Below are 14,478 nucleotides of genomic sequence, written 5' to 3' on the forward strand. Positions count from 1 at the left end.
GCTCAGCATTTGGCTGAAAGCTGCTTTATTGGCATACCAGGGGACATTTGGGCAGCAGTGTTTACACAACATTGAGACAGGAAATTCTCAGAACAAAGATAACCAGATACGAAATCAGCATTTGAATTACACAATAAGATTGCATATAACCTGCAGCTGGCAAAGAGCCTGCATGAGACAAATAGTTTGCTGCTATGGACAATGTGAATCAGTCTATATCCCACACCTGGATTAAAACGTAAACATATTTACATAACACAACAGTTTTTAAAGACATCAGAACTACTACATTTCCCCCTTTTAGTCTGAAAAACTATGCTTTTTTTCTCTAATATGAATGAGACAATGTTACATTCTTAAAAGGAGATTATCAACAAACTAGACATGTTTTGCATCAATAGTTTCTTCTATAACCTGGTAATTCTAAGATGCTCTTCTATGTAGTGGGCTCATTCTTTTTTGCTGCTGAGCCCTAAGCTGCTTCCAAGTGCAAGAGGCTACCTCCTATATCCCTCTTGAGTCTGTATTCATTAGTCCAGTGCCTTTTACCACAGCATCTACAAATTCTGGGAAACTTAGGCATTCTTGCCGAGAACCCAGTGCTGCCAGAAATGGCTCACTGGCTTCTCTGGCAGAATGTTCCACCATATTTCTTAAATTTAACACACCAGCCATTTTGAGCTCTGAGGCTTTTTAGCAGCTTGGGCACAATTTGTTTTCAAATGACCAAATTTACTGCAACTGAAACACTGAGCGTTCTGATATCTAAGCCTTCTACTGGCTACTGGGAAAGCTAATGATGGTAATCTCTTAACCTGAGGCTGCTCCTCTGGCAGCTGAGTTTGCTCGAGATTAACCCTTTCTCTTGAAATGTGCTGTTTCTCTTTAACCCTTTCACCCTGTACAGCCTTCTGCTCCGCATGGCTCCCCAGCCTGACCAGCTGCTGTGGGAACTTGACTCTGCTCGTGCATGGAGCAGGGCAAGGCAGCAGCAATGTCGGGACACCCAGCTCTCAGTCACCAGGTCTAAACCCTTTGGTTCTCCCTTTTCCAGCGGTGCTCAGGTGCTTCTGTCTCTACCCACAAATTCTCTGGTTGTACAACCAACTCTGCAATCCTTTCAAAAATGAGAAAAATGAATAATACTTCTGATTTTCGTGTTTCATTCATTTTTTGTTTCTCATACTCCTCCCTTTTTCACTCACAACTTTTCCAGTTGCTCAATCATTCTTTCAACCTTTTTTGAAATGGAATACAGGAATAAAACTAAGCAAAACCAAGGAAGCACTCTGAGAGCAAAGCAGGAGAGGACCCAGCAGCAGTAGCCATGATGATGACCTTTCTGACATCCTGAAACAGTGCATTCACTTCTTCATACCCTGCTCTCTGCTCTATGGCATTAGAAACCAAATTTTCCATTATTCCAAGCCTCACATTTGGCACCTTGTAGGCACTGTTTTTTTTTTTAACTATTTTACTTTATCGGGGTTTTTATTCTTCTTTCTCCCTCCTGCACCCCAATTCCTTCAAATACCCCAACACCAGGTAGAAAATAAAAATAGTTAGTGGGTAGAAGGGGCTTAGACATCTTTAGATGTAGTTCCAACTGGTTAACGTTGTTGAGATCCTTGGGGCAAGTCCAGTATTCATTTCAGGATATCTACATCTTACTGCCAAACTGCATCAACAGCAACCAAGAGCAGCAGAGTGAGCAACAGCAGCCTTCTTCTCTCTTGGAGCTCCCTTCTTTCTCTGGGCTCTCACATTTATTCCCTCTCAAAGCCCTCAGAATTACACTGTCCACAGCTGGCAAAAAGCCCCTCTCAGAGCCCGCATGAGGCAAATAGTCTGCTTCTCTGGACGATCTGAATCAGCCCCATATCCCACACCTGAGATTAAAATAAACACATGTTTACATAACATAACAGAGTTTTTAACGACACTAAAACTTTCCACTACAGGTAGGTTTAGTCCCTGCTGTCAAAACTGTCCTTTAAAATTTTTTTCCACTCAGAAAGAGTTAAAGTTTCAGCAGAAGCCAGCTCTGGATGCTTCCCCATTCCTGCAGGAGAGCACGGGAGGGCATTTCTCTGACTTCCAAGGCTCCTCTGAGTGTGGTCCCCAAGCTGGCTGCACTGAAGATGTATTATCTCTCCTTTAAAGCTAGACCAAGATGGCACCTTCCCCATGCATGTGTTTGTGCATATAATGTAGTCCTTATTCTGACCAACATTAAAAATTAAAAAAAAAAAAGAATTTAAGAAAACAATGAAATCAGAACAACAACAAAAAAAAAACCATCAAAACAATTATGCCCAGACCCAATAATAGCAAGTAGGCATCTCCTACAGGGGCGCCTTAATCCAGAACCTGTCACTACTGCCTTGCATTCCTTCCAGCCTCAGCACTCAGTTCTGGCCAGAAGGACTCTCCTCTCAGGCAGGTGGCCTCATCCATCTCTAGCCCCACCAAAAGCCAATGGAGGCATGGTGATGGTCAAACAGAAGGAGTAAGAGGGACTAACCTTATGCAGAGGCAAAACAGCGGTCTGCCATGGCCTGTCTCTCCAAATACATTTGATGCCCTTTCTCCAAACTCAATCCAGGCAGTTTGTATAAACCTAATCATTTTTCAGACTCAGATTCCTCAAAATGTTCATCTCTTGTCAGGGCTAAGTTTTTACCATCAGCATTTCATCCTTTGCAAAACTGTACTTCCTATCCAGTGAGTAAGTATTAGTTATTTGCTAGGGAATTGGTAAATATGGCCTATGAAAACAGTAATTAAATTGCATTGGTTGTGGCTGTAATGTTATCTGTACATATCTTTATATGCCAGAAAATTTAGTTGGAGATGCATGAATTGAGAATTTCTTACAGAGCAGTCAGAAGTCAGGAGTTGAGCTTACCTTTGCCATAGTATGTGTCCTGTAGGGTAAGCACAGTATTGTTAGTTATCCAGAAGGATCAGAAAATATGCTCAGATCCCTTTTAATGCCATTTGCAACATTATTTTTTTTAAATATTGAGCTCTGCAGACTTTATTTATTTATTTATTTATTTATTATTCATACAGTATTCTGCCTGCATGTGAGCCGGCAGGCCAGAAGAGGGCATTATATCACATTATAGATGGTTGTGAGCCACCACGTGGTTGCTGGGACTTGAACTCAGGACCTTTGAAAGAACAACCAGTTCTCTTAACCTCTGAGCCATCTCTCCAGCCCCCCGTTTGCAACATTATTAACCACTGTGGGAGCATTTATAAACAATCAAGAGATGCTACTTCTATATTTTCCATTGAAAAGCTATTTATTCATGAAGGAACTTGCCCTCAGCCCCCACCTTCATTCAATTAGTGTGTGTTGCCTTAAGAACAATTTATATTCTTTTTCTCTATTAGTAAAAATTAGGGTGAGTTTGCTGTATAACCAATTAGTGTCCTCTGTAAAAATGTGACATTTCTTCTTTCCATGGCATGACAGAGAAATGCTTAGTTGTTGCTGACTTTGCATTCCTCCTCTGGCAAGTAAAAGCATAATCATGCACGAAAAGCATAATCATGTTTATTTGGCTAAAACCAGTGCCCCCAAGAGGGGAAGGAGTGTTGTTACCACTATGTTTGGCCTGTGAACCAATAGTGACAACAGCAGCAACAACAGCAATAATATCCCCAATATTATTATTATGTCTAATATCTGCTGTCAAGACCTTAATTTTCAAGAGATCACAATGTGTAACATGGACAAAAGTTCAAGACTTGGGGAATCCATGTACCTTGTCATCTCACTGAAAGACGCATGCGTGGCTTCGTTTCTAGACAGCCATCACTGCGTCGGCCTAGAGATTTATCTGAAGGGTACTCAGGGGTTCTCATATCCCTCAGAGGTAGAACAGACCAAACAGGATGGCTTCAGGGGTCTCCAGGGCACACTGGGAAGTGACAGAGCACTACAAAGGTGCTTCCAGCCTGATGTTGTGAGCATTGGTCAAGCACAGGAAGCAGGGCTGCCCATCGTGGGATCCTGTAAATGAACTCATGGAGAACATATTAAGTTCTGTTTCTTACCTTGGGACTACGAGATCCCCAAGCCCCAGTGACCATTAATTCCACAAAATTTAATAAGGAATCCAACCCAAAAGCCAGGCTCACTTTGAATAACAGAAACATGCTCATTGAGGGGTTTTAGCCAAAATTATCCCTGTATAATTAGCAAGCATCTTAATAGTACACTTGGATTTGAAGCTGGTACTCATCCTAAAGCATAGAAATGATACAAAAAAGATAAAGAGGAGGATTAGAAGAAAGTTTGTACCCCATGGAAGTGAGAGTCTGTGGGATGGCTTGGTTCCAGTGTCCACGCTGGTATATGCTAGCTCTGAAAGCTTGAAAAGATATTTCTCCTTCGGTACCTCGATCATCTGAGATGTCTAGGCACAAGTCCTGGTGAGCACTGAATTTCTGGAAATATAAAAGTCTGCTGAACTGTGTCCAGCACTGGGTACTCAATAAAGGTAGCTCATCATTTCAAATATAGCCTTTTAAGTGTAGTAAGTTCATAAATGCGTCATTGCACAATAGCCCATTTTGCAAAGGAGTAAATAGAGACCTAAAAAATTATCTTTAAAAAAATCTCAGAAGTTTGTCTACATTTTGCTCAGGGATATTGCCTGAAGTTTTGCATATGTGATACATTGTGAAATGTATTAATGTTTAAAAATGAAACGAATCCATTTGATAACTATTTGCCAAGAGCTCGTGAGTTAGCAGCATGGTGCCCAGTAATGATATGTATGGTAAGACTTCATTGAACATGTTCGCCACACTCCCTAGCCTTTCAGGGAAGATTCTGCACACATACATGCACGTGTGAAGGGTCCACACACCGAGGGCACCGACAGCCTAACTATCTCGGGAAGGATGGACTGTAGCTCACGTCCCACTGTCCTGGTGTGTTGACAAAGTCACAACGTGAAGTTAAACGAAATGCTAAAGACAGTGATGAAACCTGCTTGGTAGTTATGCCACAGGAGATGCCTGCTGAGGACACCCACTGTTCTTCACGCTGCCTGTGGCATTGACCTGAAATCACACAGGAGACATCAACATAGCAAATAGACCCAGACATAAAACAAGTATACATTTTATGCTTAATTTTCAAGCAACTATAACTTTTAATAGGACATGAAAATATCAGGCATGTCTATTTCTACTCACTCAAAATGTCTAGCATCAATCAGAGCCTCATCTTAGAAAGCATGAGAAAACTTGAGTGAGCTCGTTCTTGATTTTGTTTTCTGCTTTTGGAGACAGTACCTTCCCGCAGTCCATCTTGGCCTTGGCATCACGCTGATGCCCAGGCTGGCCTTGGGTTAACACTACTTCTCCTGCCTCAGCCTCTGACATGGTGAGATTGTACGTGTGCATCACCACAGTGTCAGGATATCTGTGCGCATGATCACAGGTACGTGCACACATCAGTGCACATTTGTGTGGCAGCCGGAGGTCTACGTGACATGGGCCACAATTGTCCTCTACCTTAGCTTTCGAATAGGATCTCTCATGGAGCTCCCATTTTTTTTCAGATAAGCAAAGTGAGGTCCAGAAAACGTTTTCTATGTCACAGAAGCTTAGGGATCCATTTGCCCAAAGGAGCAGGGACTGCTCTGGAGACTCAGCATTGGTGATTACTCGGCTGTTCGGTTTTCTCTGGTTCCAGTTGGCCAGCCACATCCTGTTCTGGTGTGTTTTAATTCACTCGCTCCCTTGAAGCATCCTGAGTATCTACACCACAGTGTCAGCAATGTGTGGATAAGAGAGCAGTCCTTATCCAAGGGGTGCTGAAAGTCAGAATCGGGACCTTCTGCCTCAACTCTTCCACTGATAGCCGGAGTCTACTAATGAATGATTGAAATTCTTAAATTAGCTTGTTAAACTTTTTTTTCACCTTTTTATTGGTTCTTTGTGAGCTTTACATCATGCACCCCAGTCTCACTCATTTCTCCATCCCTCCATGTCCACCCTTCACCCTTGCAACCTTCCCCCAAAAAAGTGAATACAAAATTTTTTAAAATTACAATTAAAAGCACAAAGCATCTCACCATGGAAGCTGCAGTGTGTCACAGTGTGTCCCACAATATACTCTTTTGTCCAAACATCTTACAAATGTTCACTGCAATGAAGTCTGGTACGAGCCTCTGGCTTCTACGAAACTGTCAATTCCGGATCCTCACTGGGACTCCTCTAGCATATCCTGCTGTTGCCCTGAGTCATGGAGATCCTGCAGCTTTGGATCTGTAGGACCGGCCCCTTCACATACTCCACAGCTCATAGATGGGGTAGATGTTGGGGTGGGCCAACTCAAAGCCCTGGACCTGGGCCTGAGCAGAAGCTGAGTTGGTCAGCCTGCCAGCTCTCTCATGCTTCCCAAGCAAGGGGTGAGGCCAGCTCTCCTGCACCCATGCCACCAGGGCCAGCTCTCCTGCACTGCCCAGGCGAGGGCCAGGGCCAGCTCACCTGAGTGCCACAGCTCGTGAGGGATGGGGGGCAGCTTAGCTCAACCCTCAAACATCAACATTGTCCCAGGTGACAGCCCAGACTACATGGCCTTTGGTGGTAACATGGGCCACGGATGTTGGCCCAGATCCTTGCTGTCTTAGTCTTTTATTAATCCCAGTTCCAACAGTCAGAGACCATGTAACAGATGGGAATGTGCCTGTTCTTGGATGAGGGCTTCACTTTTTAGCTCAGTTGTCATTTCTTGTGGTGGACATGATAAATATTAACAGCTATTATTGTAAATATAAATGATTGTGTTTTACGTTGTGTTTACTGGTGCGCCATAGCCCTGTTCTGTGAGTGTCCTGTAAGACTGAGATGCATGCTAGGATTAAGTAGAAGCTGTATCTGCCCTATTCTGTGGGCCCTCCTCTCCATTGTGAGTAAAAGATGAGGTTGGAGCTAGCCTGCAGGTGTCTGCAGGTTTACATGGGTAGAAGGGGAGACCCATGGTAGTAACCTGGGAGCTTTGCCATTTATATTGGAAACTATTTTTGAAAGCACTCCTTTTGCTACAAGAATCCCTTAGGAGGGAGCATGCACTGATTACACCCCAATGGCCTGTAGAAGTTGGCCGCATGCGATGTGTTGGAGATGATATGTGCCCTTATCCCTTCCGATTTGCTCTTTGCATTTGACAGCTCGAAAGTCAAAGAAGCTGGGGAAATTAAAAGGCCTTCATGAGGAGCAGCCACAGCAGCCCCCACCGCCACCACCCCAGAGCCCGGAAGAGGGGACCACATACATCGCTCCTGCCAAGGAGCCATCCGTGAACTCCGCACTGGTACCACAGCTTGCCTCCATCACGCGTGCACTCACGCCATCGCCGGCTATGATCCTGGAGAGCATTGAGCCTGAGACCGTGTATGCAGGCTACGACAGCTCCAAGCCTGACACCGCGGAGAGCCTACTCTCCACGCTCAACCGCCTGGCAGGCAAACAGATGATCCAGGTCGTGAAGTGGGCCAAGGTACTTCCAGGTAGGATTGCTCACCGCTCTGGCTCTGCCTAGCAGTGGTACCCTTGTGGCCGTACATCCTGACTTGAGTATCAAAGACACTAGAGTGGCGGGAGAATTCTAGATACTGGTTCATTTCTTTTCCTTCCACGAATGCAGGTGTATAGTTGTACAGTTCCTAGAACAGGCATGTGACCTGGGATTACTTTGTCCCCAGGAATTAAGGAGATAAAATACGAGCTGTCAGTGATGTCACACTGAGCTGGCTCTTGGCAGCACAGCACCTGGCTTTATCTAAGCTTATACCCAAGGAACTGAGGCCTGGCAGTGGCCTTGTAAGGCACCTTGTCTCCCACTTCCTGGTTAAAAAAAAATCCTGCATGGGACTCAAGAGATGATCAGTAAAGCACCTACACAAACACCTGAGTTTGGCTCCTCAGAACTGTCACTTATATTTATCTGTACCCCAGAGCAGTTTAAGCAGGCCTATAATCCCAACACGAGGGAGAGAGAGAGAGAGAGAGAGAGAGAGAGAGAGAGAGAGAGAGAGAGAGAGAGAGAGAGAGAGAGAGAGAGAGAGAGAGAGAAGGATCCCTGGAGATTTCAGGCCAGTCAGCCTACCTTCAGACCTCACATATGACCTCTCCATCATACACCCACGTAGCTGCACATGCTCCTGTGCACACACATGCATAGGCATGCATATACACCAGACACACCCAGAGCCCCTGCCCTCAGCACTCATAAAGCAGCCTTGAACTCGCTACCTGCTTTTCCTTTCCTGCCAGGCAAGCTTTTGTTAATGAGACCCTGTTAGCCTACAGAGGCATCATGGGGCGATGTTTTCACATTGCCCTTGCCCATGGTCAACCTGCAGCCTCGAGAAAATAAACTAAGCAAACAAACAAACCAAAACAGAAAGGGGGGTGGGCCTTCATCCCAGAGAATAGCATGATACAGCTGGAAATAGGAGTGAGAAGAGCACAGGGGGGCCTAGAGCAAGGATACCTGCCCTACTGCGGAACCCTGTCAGCAGCTGGTACCCCAGGTGACACCTGCCCTGCTGCAGAACACTATCAGCAGCTGGTACCCCCCGGCGATGGGGAGCAAGGAATAAGATTTCTTAGGGAACACAAAGTCAAAAAGACTAAACTTTTTTGCTCTTGCAGATACACAGTTAAGCTCCCCTTTAAGCTAGTGCCATTGATTGGGTGGAGTGAAGCGGATTTGCAGGTGACCACAGCTTCTTCCAGTGTGCTGGTTATCAATGCGGAGCCTCACTGGGACAGTTGTGTCTGATTTGACCCAGCAGCCCCCCAGCACTACCCCTGCACCAAGCATTTAGGGTGAATTTAAAGTGAAATCTTGTGCAGAGCCAGGCAGGCATGCCCATAGATGTCTGTGCAATCGATTTGAGTCTGTCAGAGACAGGTAGTCAGGGCCGACTCCTGCCTGGAATGTACTCACATGCTAAGTGTCTTTAGGTGATTAATTGTTGTGTTCTCTAGGATTTAAAAACTTGCCTCTTGAGGACCAAATTACCCTCATCCAGTATTCTTGGATGTGTCTCTCATCGTTTGCCTTGAGTTGGAGATCGTACAAACATACGAACAGCCAATTTCTCTATTTTGCACCAGACCTAGTCTTTAATGAGTAAGTACCTATTAATTAGCCCTCATAAAACAAACTGCGGGATTATTTGTTATGTCAGTTTTTTTTTTAATTGTCTCTGAACCATATGTACAAATGTGAAAGAATCTGCGGAAAGAAACATTTTTTAAGAGTTAAAAAAAAAAAAAAACAACTTCTGAATTTCGAAAAATCACTCTTTCCAATGCTGTGACTTACACAGTCCAAGTATCAATCGTAAATCAGTATGTGTGACTCTGACATCATGTATGTGAGGACTGTTGCAAGAGAAAGAGGATCCAGTTGGCGCCGAGAACTCACCGGGTACAATGCCATGATTAATAGAGAGCAATCGCTTTGGTATCTGCTCCAGTTGGAAAGGAGCTCCTTTCTAGGAAACCTGACTGTGTAAAGGGCCAGTTTTCGAGCGCATCATAGAATGGTTCTTTTGTTAACTGTACACAGCTGCTCAGTGTGCTTCTGTGACAATCATAATCACCCTTCCTTTCCATCATCAAAGAAGCCAAAACCTTATTCCGCGGTGAAATGTTTTTCGTTTTTACGATGCATTTTAAAAGACTGAACAAATTTTAGTAGACTCTTTTCTTTGGCTACAAATGCCTTCCTATTTTAAGTTTACATTTTATTAGTGTTTGCATTTCACATTAGCACATTTCTTGTATGTTTACATTCAGCAATTCCTCTTTGTAACTGTTAGGTCAAAAAATATTTTCAAAGGAGCACTGGGATTATGATAGTAACTACAGGCGTCCTCTCACAGATGGCTCTCTCTAGAGACATGACTATAGAGACTTCTAGAATGAGGGTATCAGATGACAAATGGGCGGATGGTAAAGGGAAGGAACCTCATGCTGGGATACCACAATAACCCCTGTAGTCATCTGCTGAGGAACCCCAGCTCGTGCGCGGCTTGCCACCACAGTAATTGGGTTTTTTTCCCAAAGAAAGTGTAAGAACATCATGGGTTCTTGAGGCAACTCCGCTGTGGCAGAAGTTCAGAATCATGCTAGTGTGGCATAAATTTTCATCAAAAGTAAAGGCAAAGAGCTAGCACGCACATCTTAAATTTACTTGTTTTCCTCAATAATCGGCTGAAGTTGCTAAATAGTAGGGTCAGAATCTCCCGGTGCCACCAGAAGGGTTTGGGTTGGTTTTGTGCAGTTGGTTTTGTTTGGACAAAAGGCCAACATGCTCTGCCTAATCTTCCTGAGCACGTGTTTCAAGTTTTCCTAAGAGACAAAATTTGCCACTTAAGTGAATCCGCTGACATTTGTTCTTGTATAGCTATCACCAGACTCCACCTCCAATACTTTTTTATTATCCCATGATGACATTTCAAGTAATGTGGTACTTCTTCGTTAACCCCCATCTAAATCCCTAGGGCCTATGGTCTATGAGCTTACCTGTAATCTAGGCACCTTGTAGGGATGGAATCATGCAGTATTTGTCCTTCTGTGTGTGGTTATTTTCATTAAACACAGTGTCCACATTTACCCACACCAAAACGTGTCTTCAACTTCCATCCCTTTTTATTGCTGACCAGTATTCCCTTATTTGAATGAGGTTGGTCCTCATCATTTATGTATTCTCTGCCTGTAGACTTGCCTGTTGCTGGCTGCATCTGGTTTTAACCTCACCACAAACACACACAGTATCTTAGCCATCAGTCACAGTGCACGCAGAGCACAAAACAAATGTCACTAAAGAGTACACATTGCAGCTGAGATCAAAAAAGCCGTGCTCTGCCTTTTTGTTTCAGCTCCGAGACTGCACGCGAGCCTCCTTTAGGGTTTTTGTCTTTTGTTACATTCTCTGCAGTTTTATGCTTTTCTTGGTAATGTCCCTGTTTAAAATGGCCAGAGTACAGTGCTGATGTGCAGCCTGATGCCACAGAGCTCAGCAAGGCTGACACTGTGCCACGTAGAGAAGAAAAGCACAGCACAGTCATGAGCTACATCGTAACTGCCGTGAGTTCTGTGTTAATCATTCAACAGTGTGTATTAAATAATGCATCGGAACAGAAGTGCACGCAGAACAAGATTACCTACAGAACAGCTGAGGGAAAGTGGGCCCGGAGGCGCAGTGGGTCCTGACCTTCAGTTTCCGCTTAGGGAAATGTCTCAATATTCACTGACTCAGTGCTGGTCTTGCCTTCGTAGAGCACAGCTGCAGAAAATAGCTAAAGCCGAGTGTCCGTGCGTAGCTTGTTGTCACCTTTGAGCACAGTGGATGATGCAGCTACAGACGCCGGTGTACACTTCCTCCAACAGGCCTCCACCGTCTGATGGTTTTATGACCTCCCCAGACAGTGACTCAAACTTCTGGGGCACACTTTTCATTCAGTTCCCCCCCACCACCACCACCACCCCCACTGCCCCCCCCCCACCGCCCAACAGTATCTCTTCTTGTTTTCAGTTCGTATGGATAAAGACCTCAGAGTAGAGGCTCTGGGCACGTGCTAAGTCTGCACTGAGCCATTTGAGGAATTCCAAACTGTGTACACAGAAGTTACAACATTTTTACAACCTGCCGGCTGAAAACAGGGTTCCAACGTCCCCATATTCCTCCCAATAGTTTTTCCTTTGACTATCCATACTACTAACTATGACGTTTCTTTAGAGTCGGGCTTTTGCGTTTCTCTGGTGACGGGAGTGCTGGGCAGTCTTGACTGGCTGCTGATGTGTTTTCTTTGGAGAAATGTCAGGTCAAGGCCTTTGCCCGTCTTTACTTTTCATTATCACGTTGTTCCTCTGTTGTGGTTCCTCTATTTTGGATATGAAATCTACGTGATTTGTAATTATTTACTCCCATCTATTGCTTTTTTTTTTCCAACTTTTGGAAGTAGAAAGTGTTTTGTTTTGCTTTGATTTGATTTGTTTGTCATTTTTGAGACAGGGCTCGTGTAGCCCAGGCTAGCCCTAAACTTGCTGTGAGCCTAGGATGACCTTGAACTCTTGATGCTCCTGCTCTGCTTCTTGAGCACTGGATTTGTAGACATAGCACCATTTTATGCAGAACTGGGCATCGGGCATTAGATTCAGGCCTTTGTACACACTTGGCAAAGCCCTGTGCAGCCTGCACACCCAGCCATCAGTAGTGTTTTATGACACACAGATGTTCTTAACCTTATGGTGTTGAATTCACCTGTTTCTTTTTCTGTCCTTTGCTTCTGATGTTGGGTAATAATTTTAAAATGTACACAACATTGGGGGAGAAGATGCCCAACAAAGAGCCCAGAAGACTCCTTTTGAACACATGAAAATCAAAGGGAAAACACCTTATTTTTAAAGGTATAGCTAGTTGAGACAGACAGAAAATTTGTTTTTTGTTTTGTTTGGTTTGGTTTGGTTTGGTTTGGTTTGGTTTGGTCTGGTCTAGCGTCTAGCATTGAGCCTGGGGCTCAGTAGCTGTTCTGTAAATATTTACCAGATAGATTAATTATTGAACAAATTATTGGCCTACAGGGGTTTCAGAATTCATATTTCTGGCTCCAACAATGAAGGTTGTGGTAGAGGTGTGTGATGTGAGGCTGTGGTGTGTCTGTAGCAGCAGTATCGCTGTATTTACAAAAGACAACACCGTTTTGGAGGTGTTGGCTCGTGTCGGCCCTTGAAATGAGTCTGACAATGCCCAGTGATCTTGCCCTTCGGCGACACGGTAGCTGCGCTGCGCCGGAGGAGAGGCAGGAAACGCTCTTCCCAATTGTTTTTGTTTAAACACTAAAGTGAAAATATGAGTTAATGCTTTAGCATAGAACTTTTCTTATTATAAATTCAAAACATTTCCGATATGTATTAAATGATTAATTAGTCAATTCTACCTTGAAACAATGCACTACGTATTGCTACAGATCACTGCAACTATTCAAATTTCTTATCAGTTCCACACACATAATAAAGGTCCCCACTTTAGCTTGTAATGAAAATTTTTATTTTTTTCTTTTTCTTTCTTACTTCTCCCCCCCCCCCCCCCCCCGCCAAAATTAAGATTAAGTGTTTCAATCTATTTCTTTTCAGCTTTGACCAGTATCTCAAAAGTAAAAGTCTGTTGAAGGCATAGATAGTGTCTCTCTAATGGTAATGCTTGTCATCTGAGCCTAGTGTTACTGTGGCCCCAAGACTGTTGGGGAGAGCAATGGGGGTGGTGGGACTTCATGCCACCTCTCCAGCCTCTTCTTGGGACTCTGGGCTGATCTCCAAGGAAGAAAACCCATCCCAGCTGATGTTCCAGGAGTGACCTCAACCCACATCTTCCAACTGTGATGCCGACGGTGATGCACACCATTAGAACAGACAGCTCAACAAAAATCAGTTATTTCATGTAATGTTTTCATAGCACCTTGAACCCTTTTGTGTTCCTGATTGTTGGGTCACTACGTTGACACTTTCCACTTGTCCTAGGTGATGGATCTTCCCACTCATTCTCCAACAAGCAGTGTCCGTGGGTTCCTTGCATCCAACACTCTGGAACTTCAAGAGGCCTGAATGAGAGAGTGTCTTTGTCTAGAGTGTTTCTCTGTATTGAATGGAGGCAGGGCATCCTCAGGGATTCCTGAGGTAGCTGGAGGCAGGGTGTCCTCAGCAATGCCTGGGGTAGCTGGAGGAAGTGCATCATTGGGGATGCCTGGGTAGCTGTAGTTAGGTCATCCTTAGGGATGCCTGGGGTAGGTGGAAGACAGGGCATCCTCTGGGATGCCTGGGGTAGCTGGAACCATATCGTGACAAACCCTCACCCCAAATGGCTGAGATTTCAAGCCACTGGAGTTTGTGTCACATCCAAGTGACAAATAATGGGAGCACTGATGAGAGGGTCCTGGAGGTGGGGTGAATTTGGGCCAATTTCCTCGGTTCTAGCTGTTTCTCTATCCCAAGCCCTTTCTCCTTTTTAATGAGGATTTTTTTTTTATGGTTTCCAGTATGAATCTTCTTCCCTTCCTTCCTTCCTTCCTTTTGTCTGTCTTACACATACACACATGCATGCACGCACCAACACACGCACACACCATCTCTTCACGCACCAACACACGCACACACCATCTCTTCGTATGGATAAAAAACTAGCACTTGGTGAAGCCCTCTCTCTTCTTATTCTTTAGCTTCTGAGTTGGATGAACAGTGTGTCTCTTCTCTTTTGATTGTACCTGTGAAAATCTCAGCTATACAGCAGCTGGAGAGCCAAGTCCACAGCAAATTGCCTGATGGTGGTGGACAGTGATGTCCTCCCTCAGGTGTTGCGCGGTATTTCCCCCAGTGTCTGCTATCCCGTCCTTTTCACTCATACCTGACTCTCAAAGATAGTTGAGTTTGAAACTT

The 14,478-nt window shown here is 44.4% G+C and overlaps 1 protein-coding gene across 2 annotated transcripts in view; it reads left to right on the top strand.

Moving 5' to 3' along the window:
• The window catches only part of Nr3c2 (nuclear receptor subfamily 3 group C member 2), a 337,342-nt gene that overhangs the window by 273,463 nt on the left and 49,401 nt on the right, over positions 1-14,478 (top strand). For both annotated transcript variants that reach the window (XM_051168905.1, XM_051168906.1), the window contains exons 5-6: positions 7,200-7,538; positions 9,025-9,169. In XM_051168905.1, coding sequence (XP_051024862.1) covers positions 7,200-7,538; positions 9,025-9,169 — 484 coding nt within the window. The remainder of the gene's footprint in view (positions 1-7,199; positions 7,539-9,024; positions 9,170-14,478) is intronic.

This window comes from Acomys russatus, chromosome 26 (genome assembly GCF_903995435.1).
Source record: "Acomys russatus chromosome 26, mAcoRus1.1, whole genome shotgun sequence".
In the NCBI taxonomy this organism is placed as follows: domain Eukaryota; kingdom Metazoa; phylum Chordata; class Mammalia; order Rodentia; family Muridae; genus Acomys; species Acomys russatus.